At 40.1% G+C, this 10,905-nt stretch overlaps 1 protein-coding gene and 1 long non-coding RNA gene across 2 annotated transcripts; both read right to left on the minus strand.

Annotated features, from left to right (window-relative positions):
* Nucleotides 1–1,039: 1,039 nt before the first annotated feature.
* Nucleotides 1,040–3,650, minus strand: LOC121764671 (subtilisin-like protease SBT3). Its single transcript, XM_042160692.1, has one exon. It carries the CDS (start codon nt 3,525–3,527, stop codon nt 1,215–1,217), a length of 2,313 nt encoding a protein of 770 aa, XP_042016626.1. The 5' UTR covers nt 3,528–3,650; the 3' UTR covers nt 1,040–1,214.
* Nucleotides 3,651–9,009: 5,359 nt separating this feature from the next.
* On the minus strand, nt 9,010–10,198 carry LOC121764766. The gene is made up of 2 exons (XR_006042620.1): nt 9,188–10,198; nt 9,010–9,086 (listed from the first exon to the last, which is right to left on the minus strand). It is a non-coding gene; the product is annotated as an uncharacterized LOC121764766 (long non-coding RNA).
* Between the last annotated feature and the right edge of the window lie 707 nt (nt 10,199–10,905).

The raw sequence follows: 10,905 nt of genomic DNA on the forward strand, positions 1-10,905 counted from the left end.
GTTTTGGTCCCATTAAATAAATCTCTACCTACCAAAATCAATTTCCTAATTATTCTTTGATGTCTAAATGATTGAGGATCAAGTATACCACAAAATTCATCTCATGCAACATATATTTATATGTTCAATAAAAAAAATCATCATCGGTGGATAAGGTGACACATATTTAATTATATACACGGGAAAGAGAAATGCAAATAGCGCATGAGCTAGATAAATTTTTATTAAAATATAATATAAGATTTTGAAGTGACTCCAATTGTAGAGACAGACATGACTACAAAAGTCGCATTCTTTAATCAATCACATGCATTTGTATCTTTCTTCAAATGGGTCCTCGACACATTAATTATTTTTCTATAATAAATCAATCAAATAAAATTTATTAGAATAAGAGAATGTCAATTAATAATAGCTTAGTTCATCGACAAAAAATTAATTCTCTCTCAGAAATAAACGCATATCCAAACTGCTTAATTTTATTTTATAAAAAAGAAGTTTCAAAGCTTCACCACCTTTGCTTACACTTCGCTGAAAATGGAAGTACTCCACAAAATGCTTAAATGTGGCCCAGTTAGAACCTGCCACATGGTTCGATTTTTATTTTTATTTTTAAAAATTGAATAATTATTTGATTTTTAATTTAATTAGTGTACTTTTTTTTTGTTTAGTTCAATTATGTCATTATATAAATATGGTAGATTATAAAAAAATAATGCTCAAGGAGCGAGTGAAATTATAGTGATTAAAAATAATCATGATACCTATAAATAAGGTAAATGAACCACTTATTTCATTTTCACTAACCATATTTTCTCCTTCAATATATAATAAAATTATTGATTTGATAAAACACACTAGGTAGTACTTCTTCTGTCCCATAATTAAATGTTAGAAAATTGTTTTTTTATTATGTGTAGAGAGAAAAGATATTCTATATGGAGTATTAATGTGAGATAAATTTTTTCCAACAAAAATGTGACAATCTTTTAGTTTGTATGATAAACTAAAAAGAAAAACCTAAAATTAGGAGACGGTATTAATAAGTCGAGCAAGAACAATATGTCATTCCATGCATCACTCTCTTCTCCATAAAATTAAAACCAACACAACAAAAACACTTTTTCTGTTTAATCAATGTCTCCATTAACAACAATTGAAGAAGATCTCAAAACTAAAATACCAAAAAAAAAAAAAAATTTTCAAGAACAATATCAACCATGTGGAAGAAGGTCAGGAGATATAGTTGTAACAACAATCGGATTTCTAACCACACGATTACCATTAGATTCAATCCAGCTCAAAGCTCCATAAACAATGGAGTTGTTCTTCACCAACCTCGGATCCTCCACTCTCAAAACAAAGCTCTTCTTCTCATTCTCCCCCTCAAACTCCAATCTCTCCGGCGAAACGGTGACGTTTAGCCCTCCCTCCACCGTCACTTTCGCCTCGTAAACCGCTCTCCCGCCTCCCACATTCGTCACCGTCCGCCTCATCTCCCTCGCCCCCGAATCCCTCCCATCGTGCACGCGAAAGAACGCGACGAACGACGGGTAATTCAGGTCCAGCGACGCGTTCGAGCAGCTGTAGCTGCTCGAACGCGTCACCGTCTGTATCTGCTTATCGGTGAAGTTCATCGCGCACATCAGGCTGACGTAATCGTCTCTCCCGGCCTCGTAGACGAGGCCAGGATCGACCGCCCTATTCGGGTCCACCTGCCCGGCCCCCATGTCGATTGGCGTGGCGGGTTTGTTATCCAGCCCCAGGTCCGCAATTGGATAACCAGTATTGTCTAAAAAACTGGCTGTGGTTATCATTGCGGATCGGATTGCTGCGGGGGACCAGGTGGGGTGGGTCCCCCGCAGCAGGGCCGCCACACCTGCGGCGTGGGGACAGGACATCGATGTCCCGGATATTATATTGAAGTCGTTGTAGATTTCTCCGGATTTCAACTGGGTGACGGCCGAATTCGACGGCCACGCGGCCAGGATTTGGTCGCCCGGAGCTGTCAGGTCGGGCTTCAGGACGACCGGGCAGCTCGGGGACGGGCCTCGTGAGCTGTAGCTCGCGAGGCGCGGAGCGGGCTTCGTGCCGAGGGATGTTTGCTTGAAGCTGAGGCTTGCTTTAGGTTGGGATGTGGTGTTGATGTAATTGAGGATTTCAGAGCCTTTTTCGAAAGTGAGGAAAATTGCGGGAAATGATGTTTGTGTGTAGAATGAGATGTCGGTGGTGTTGGTGATGAAGACGGCGCCGGCGATTTTCAATTCGCCGGCGTTGTAGAGCTGGTCGCTGAGAGTGAAATTGGTGTCAACGCAGACGATGATGATGTCTCTGTTTTTGAGATTTTTGAGTGATTTTGCATCGGTGCAAGATTTGGGGAAGATTAAGGGGAATTCTGTGGCAGAGGAGTTGCCAGGGTAGAGTGCTTGCCCGGTAACGGAGGCTCCGGTGGCTAGCACGACGGCGCCGTGGAACTCACGGTCGACTGTCGAGGCGGCCACGGTGAGGACCCACGGCGTTCCGTTGTGGAGGGTCGCGAGGAACGGGCCCTTGTTGCCGGCGGAGGTGGAAACGAAGATGCCATGTTCCATAGCCGCGAATGCGGCTATGGCGATAGGGTCAGCATAGAGGGGCGTGCCGTCTATGCCTAGGGAAATGGAGATGACGTCAATGCCATCGGCGATGGCCTGGTCGATGGCGGCGATGATGTCAGAGACGACGGACCCCTCGTCCCACAGGGCCTTGTACATTGCCACGCGCGCCCCAGTCGCGGTCCCCCTGGCTGTGCCCGGAGCGTACCCGAAGTAGTCCGCCCCCTCGGCGACCCCGCCCGCGGCTGTGCTCGACGTGTGCGTGCCGTGGCCGTCCGTGTCGCGGGCGGAGTTCATCGCGATGGTGATGTTCGGGTACTTTGCGAGTAGGCCCTTGTTGAACGACCTGGCGCCGATGAGTTTGTTGTTGCACATCGAGGAGTTGAATTGGGTGCCGCTCTCGCACGCGCCTTTCCACCGAGACGGGATTGGGCCGAGGCCGGCGTCGCCGAAGCTCCGGCTCTCGGGCCAGATCCCGGTGTCCACGAGGCCGATGATGACGTCGCGGCCGTAGTGGGAGGCGGGCCACACGCCGTGGTCATCGTTGAGGCCGAGAAATTGGTTGGAGTGAGTGGTGTCGCGCTTCACCGTCGTGTCCCGGGTGGAGGAGAGGAAGCCAGGGGAGTCGGCGAGGGATCGGAGCTCGGAGGGGGAGAGGAGGGCGGTGAAGCCATTGATGGCATTGGTGTAAGTGTAGATGAGTTTGGATGAGGATGATGAAGAGAGAGTTGTGGTAGGTTTGATTGTGTTTGTGTTTGGATTGGATATTGATGAGAGTGTGGTTAAGTACCAATTGTGGTGAGTAGAGAAGGCTTTGGGCATGGCTGAGGCATCCATGTGGATAATGTAGGTATCATAATCATCTGCAAAAATTATGGAAATGAAATGTGGAAGTATGATCAACACAAAACACCACAATTTGTGGGGAATTGCCATGTTTGTGTATTGAAATTGGGTGTTTGTGAATTCTTGAAAATATGAACATTAGCACTTATATATATACATCGTATGGAGGGGAGGGCTCGACACCCACCTCAACTTTTTTAAAGAGTCAATAATAGTTCTTGAGTTCTTGTTTGCTTTCGTCACCATAATAACTCGAGTTCCTAATTTATTAGTCAGACGAGTACCATTCGTTAACTAAGTTGCATTTGATAACTCAAACTATCAATTTATTAGTCGGGACACAAACATCTTATTAACTAAATTGCGACGATAACCCCAATTCAACTTGTCTTTGGTCATTTGGAAGAGATATCAATTAAAGTTTTTGCCCATTAATTGGTAGCGTTCAATTTAGGGTCCAACTATTAAATTTATTAAATACTATCTATCGTTGAAAAATGACGATTGGAAAGTTCTAATTACGTACGAAACACTCGAGTCTCAATTTCTAATAATTATTTGTAAATTGTGATTTGGTCATGTAGTGTTTCTCTTTTCCCATGATTATTTGTTGACAGTTAGGCTGTCACCTACTATTACATTTCTTTTGTTGGTGTGCATGTAAATTTGATGGACGTTTGGAGCATCTCCAACAGCAATAGCCCAACCATAGCACAACCACAAACTCCTTCTATCACATCATCAGCACTAAAACTCCTCCTGCCACATCATCCGAACAAGCAATTGGACAAACAATAGTCCAGCCATAGCCCGGTCATAATAAACAAAATTATAAAAATAACAATCACACAAAATACGGAATTCAACTTACGACACAGAAACGGGAAAAGGCAATAATTTCATTTAAATTAAAAAGGTACATTAAAAAAATTACAAAATTACAAAAAAAAAACTAACGTCGTGCAGTCCTCCGCGCCCACAACTCTTCAATTAAATCCTTTTGGAGTCGAATATGAGCTTCCACTTGGCGCATGTCGGCATGTGCTTGGAGGCGGCTGACTTCATCGTGAGGTACCCCACTTCGTACGCTGGGGGTGGCCACGCCGGGGCTTGGACCGGCTTCATTATCGCCGTTGGCCCAACTAGTCAGTTGTACACCTTCATCTTCGACAATTATGTTGTGCATGATAATACAGGCGTACATTATATCAGCAATGCAGTCGACATGCCACAAACGCGTTGGACCCCTAATTGCCGCCCATCGAGACTGGAACACACCAAATGCGCGCTCCACGTCCTTGCGCGCCGACTCCTGCCGTTCCGCAAAGTAGGCCTTCCTCTCATCTGATGCGCATCTGATCGTCTTCACAAAGACGGGCCACCTAGGATATATCCCATCCGTCAAGTAGTAGCACATATCATGCTGGTTCCCATTGGAGACAAAACTGATGGCCGGACCGAAGCCCTGGCACTGCTCGTTGAAAAGGGGCGACGAGTTGAGGACGTTGAGGTCGTTGTTCGATCCGGCTACCCCAAAATATGCATGCAAAATCCACAGCCGGTAATCAGCTACGGCCTCGAGGATCATCGTGGGATTCTTTCCCTTGTAGCGTTTCGTGTAGAACCCTTTCCAGGCAGCGGAGCAGTTCTTCTACTCCCAATGCATACAATCTATGCTGCCTAACATACCCGGGAACCCATGCTTCGCCTCGTGCATCTGCATCAGCTCCTGGCAGTCTTCGGGGGTAGGGCTTCGAAGGTACTGATCACCGAATATTTCAACCACGCCCTGACAGAAATACTTCATACATTCAAGGGCAGTCGACTCGCCGAGGTGGAGGTACTCGTCCCACATATCTGCCGCGCCTCCGTAGGCCAACTGCCTGATTGCCGCAGTGCACTTTTGAATAGATGTGTGGCCGGGTCTGCCAGCCGCATCGTGCCTGAAGCGGAAACACAGATATCGACGCTCTAAAGCGTCAACAATACGCATAAACAGGGTCCTACTCATCCTAAAACGCCGCCTGAAAATGTTGGCGTTAAACCGCGGCTCCGGTGCGAAGTAGTCGTCAAATAGCCACTGATGTGCAGCTACGTGATCCCGATCAATCACTGTTTGGCGGTGGACAACGGGTCGAGGTACCGCCGGCTGCAAGGCCCGTTGTATCAGTCGGTCGATCTCTCGGGACGTATAGGCCTCCAACTGTTCGTTCAAACGCCGTTCGAACTCCTCAGCATCCCCACCACCACTACCACTACCACCACTACTACCACCCGCGTTACTCATTTCGCGTTGTTGATCTTGTACAGAAATTAAGATAGAGAGAAAACTCGTTAAAACAAGTGGTGCAAATTAAAATGACGTGTAGATCGCGTATATATAGTGTTTCGAAAATTAAATAAATAAAAAAAATCCCGCTCGCCGATTGGAGCCTGCAATGACGGCCAGGAGATCGGCGAGCGCATCGCCGAGCGCTCGGGAATCGGCGTGCGCTCGCCGTTTTTCTCGCCGGCTGCAATGGTTCGGCGAGCGGACCGGCTAGCGCCAAGAATCGGCTAGCCGGTGCGCTCGCCGCTATTGGAGATGCTCTTATCTATGATATTCTTCATTATATCTAGTCCAGTTAGCTGTTTTCACTATGGGATTATTGACTAGACCATAAACATATATGACTCCAACCATTTTTTATTACGTCAAAATAATGAAATTCCAATATTACCAATATATACTGATAATCTTGAGTTAGAGTATAATTTACTCAAAATGAATAATATTAAAAATAAACCATTTAAATCCAAAGGAAAAAGGTGATAAGAGTATAAATGAGTGTACTCTATGAAGGTAAGGTCAACTGGTCAAGGAGAGCCATGGACCTCAAGATATAAGAAGCAGCCACTACTTTTGTAGCTATGGATGGAGCACAAAATAATTTCACCAAAATTTTAATAAAGTGCTGCTGTGATTTTTTTCTTCATTTAATTGTACGCATAGAAGCTAGGATTAATGAGCTGGATATTTTTTCAATTAATTAATTAATGTGTGCAATGTTTAGAGTGTAATATTGTGTGTGTGAAAGAGAGAATAAGTTGGTGTCCTGTCTCAATCCCACTTGGTTATGAATTTTTGGGCAATGCTACTAGGAAAGAAACAACAAATTAGCCCCTACCACCAATCATGGAGTTGAAAGTTTTTATTTTCAATGGTTTCATATATAAAGGCTAAAGTAAATAGATAGATATGTAATTTCAAGAAACGAGAATATTAAGGTCCACCACTTTTTTTTATATCGAAGGAATAAAAAATTAAAAATTATCAATTAAAAATTACTATCAATTGGTGTATAAATGAAACTATAGCGATTTGGGTATAAAATACTTATGTATTAAAATATTCGAGAAACTCTGTTTTGCATCTTGTGAATTGTGATTTGGTTATGATCATATTTACTTCTTATAGTATATTTCACACAAAAAATGTCAATTAACGCAATGTCACACAAAAAAAATGGATAAAACACTTTTTGTTTTATACTGTATATATAGTATATTTACGTCTTATGAATATGAAATTAATTTTATTATGTTGTACGTATCGTACATGCTAAACCCGTTTATGCATAAAAGACAATATTATTATATTAACATTCAGCCTTAAAGTTTTTTATAATAGGAATTTTATATAGTGTTAAGACAAAATGAAACATCTCTTGACAAAATAGAAATGTTTTGTGAGTTTGTCTCAGTCTCTTTGCTATCTTTCATTAGGTTTTATTCTTTATAATCTGTTCAATAACGGATGGTGTACATGCTATTGGGAATAATGTAAATTGGTTGGTGCTTTATTAGTTGAAATACTTTTATACTATTTTAGTTCGTCTCATAAAATTAGACTATTTTTTATTTTTTTCACCATACATCTTACCATGGGAGACGATAGTGCGTGGCTGCCCGGGCATTCAATCGGGACTCTGGGAGAGCTATGTGTGCCTCGGTAGGACGAGGACTCACAATCCAAAATCTTTCAATGGCACGGCGTATGATATGAAACGTTATTAAATTAAAAAGGATTAAAGAATACAGAATAAAATCATATTATATGTTATGCATATACTTTCTTGATTTCACTTTCTTTTGTAGAGTTATTTTACATGCACTTAATATGTGTAATACACAAAATCAAAATCCTAATTTATTTAGAAATTAAAACTCCAACAAAAATGGACAGGAATCAGCATGAACAAATCTAAAACCGGCCCAGCAAGCCCATTAGCTAATATTCGTATATCCTCTTCACTTTCCGGCCCGTTTTGGCCTGGGCGGCTAGGCGATACAACCCAAGTTAACAAACCCAAACCATGAAATTAGGCCCGGTAGAGCCATGTTAAGGATATTCACAATCCTGAATCTTCATTTTTTATTTTTTTTTTGTAATTCTTCTTATTTCATTTAATATGCAATTGTGTACATTTTTTATATCCTAGTTAATTCATACTCGAGTAATTAAAATATGAATTTCACTAAATATGAAAAATCTCATAGTTGTAATAAAATTCTAATTATTCATGGAGGTGACCGATGAAAGACATATTGTCTAATTAAATCTTTTTGCTTGTGGGATTCGCGACTGCATATTGACGTACGATGTCTTTCATAATCTCAAGATGTCGAGGGCACACCTTGAGAAGGGTTTTTGCTTGCGGTCGATGAGCTCGAGGCGTCCCTTCCTTTATTCTTGATTTTCATGTTGTGCAATAGAGTTTTCAGTCTTAAATTATTGTGCGTATGAATGGAATTTGCATAGAATGTATTTCAATATTATGATGTAAGATATCTCATAGTTAAATGAGTTTTTACTTTTTATTACTCTCATTATACATATACAGTGAAAATCAAACTAATTGTCTTTTCAACTATTCAAAAAAGTCCCCGTATACTATATATCATAAGAACATTTAATTTAAAACCAAAACAAATTCTATTCAAATGTTGATAACTTCTACACCTAGTAAACTAACACTCAAGAGGTTAAGCAAACATTGTGTTTACCTCAGAATTAGATAAAATCAAGTAGATAAGCCATAATTACTAAGGGCTCCACAGGAAAAAAGGCAATTTTCTTTTACCAAATTAGTTGTCTATCCTTCATTTCATCTGTTGAAGTTGAAGTCTTTATAAATGATGGGTCTTCTTTGGGCTGTGGGCCCAAACCAAACTATTACCCCATCTCAAAATGCATTATTAGGTTTAGTCGACAGTTCAGTTTGCAGGATTATATCTCGGGATTAAATATATAGTATGATTGGTTCATTAGTTTGAATCTCACAACTCAATTTCACATCTTAATCCTAGATTATATCTTGATATTATTTTCTCTATAAACCGAACACCACTTAAATGAAGTCGATCTTAGGGCATTCGCTACCCAATGCATTATCTCATCCCTTCACTTGCACTATTTATGGCCAAACGCCTACTTAATTCAAGTGACAACCAAATAATACAACATCCATGCATGATTCATTTTAAAAGAAATTAAACCAAAATACCAAGAAATCATTGAAAAGTTGGTGAATTTGTTGAGAAAATTCATACTTTTATTAACATGTGTATCACTCTCTAGCAGCAAATTCAAAGCCTCAAAGGGTTGTCCTGCAAATCAGAAGTGAATTACATCACTTTTATTCACTTATAGAGAATAATATCTTTTGCATAATTCATACTACAAGTAAAAAATAACCCTATGAACTCACGTGCTCTTTAACGTTGGTGCTCGCCTCTGTATCCTCATCTGTGCCCCCTTGCCAATGTCATCAACATTAATACCAATTTTTCAGTAAAAATTTAAAAGATAATCTTTATGCAAAGCTACTAACTCTCTTAATTAATTGATCCTCATTATTCACATAGTAATTCTTAGGAATTCTTTTGGAGAGTTTGAAGATAGTACAAATACTAGCATTCACCCCTACCAGAGTTGTGAGCTTTTTCAATGAAACAGCTTGAGATGGAGCTACGAGGCTTTTTCCCAATATCTCGATATGCTCTAACTTTTCCATGCCCCACACTTGTATTGGTACGTGTGATGGAGCTCCACGGCGTCTAATTTTCATATGTGGATGGATAATCAAGACTCGAAGGTTGAAAAGTTTGGATATGGTTGAAGGGATAATCAAGACTCAGTATGCCAGTGAAAACAATTTTTATCAACGCTCTTCAAGATGCGTAAAACAAGGCTGTAGTCATAAGCTAGCTCTTTCAGATATATCCCGATTCGTTCCAGGAAAGCAACCCCTCAGCCTTGAGCATACTGATGATCTTGGAAGGGGGAGTGGCATAATCTTGAGGAAAAACTCCCATAAACAGAAAAATGATTTCAAGATCTTGAGATAAGTAGTCGTAACTCGGGAAAAGTACTGAATTCCTCATTTCCGCCATGTCATTCCAGTAGACCAGGTCTCTGCTCTGCTTGGATATTGAAATGATGCCGGCAACGGTGACGGTCAAGAGAGGAAGACCTTCACAATGCTTGGCGATTGAGGAGGGCAAATCTAATCACCAAACACCTTGCCACATAGTAGTTCCATGCTTTCTTCTTCATTCAAAAACCGCACCCATTAGCCTTCTTCAATCTTCTATGCGCGACACTCATACTTGCTTTGAATTTCCGGATCTTTATAGATTTTCTTAGCAAGAGTTGTCTTCCCAACTCCTGCTGTTCCAACACTAATGATAATAACGCGTGATAATATAATATAATTGGTGAATAGTATCCACAAAAGAAGATTGCTTTATGATAGTATTTGCCGACAAATAAAGGTTGGCTAAGATTTACATATTTTATAGGGTTTTGATTATACAGAACTCAATCTTAATATGAATCAAATCTATGAAAGTTATGTTTAGGTTAGTTCATATTTAGATCATTATAATAAAGATACTTAAAATGATCTTAATATGATTTTAAATTAAAATTTTATAATATGACGTAAAACTATTTAGTAATGATTTTCTGTGTTTTCAGTTAATTATTGACCATTAACTTAGTAAATTTTACAATCAGAATTTGGTCTGAATTTATATTGAGATGCATTTTATATTGATAATTTTCTTCTATATTTATTACCCCCTCCATACCTGAAAGTTTGTAGAGTACTTTTTTTCATTTCCGTCCGTCCCATAAAATTTGTCTCATTTCACTTTTTTATCGTATTTGGTAGTGGACCTCATATTCCACTAACTCATTCCTACTCATATTTTATTATATTTCTAAAAGCTTGTGGGTCAAAGTTGGACAATATTTAGAGGAAGGGAGTATTAGTTTATAATAATATTTCAAAAGTAATAAAGTAAAGTAAAAAAAAGTCATCAAAATCATAATTAGCCACAAGGATACGGCAATGATGAAACGAGATATTTTGGCTGGCCAAATTGGATTGATATTTTTTTGGATAAATTGTCTTTTAAAAGG

Source organism: Salvia splendens, chromosome 14 (genome assembly GCF_004379255.2).
Source record: "Salvia splendens isolate huo1 chromosome 14, SspV2, whole genome shotgun sequence".
NCBI lineage: Eukaryota > Viridiplantae > Streptophyta > Magnoliopsida > Lamiales > Lamiaceae > Salvia > Salvia splendens.

Coding starts and splice junctions, on each gene's coding strand:
- LOC121764671 (XM_042160692.1), bottom strand. CDS start 3,527: ATGGCAATTCCCCACAAATTGTGGTGTTTTGTGTTGATCATACTTCCA.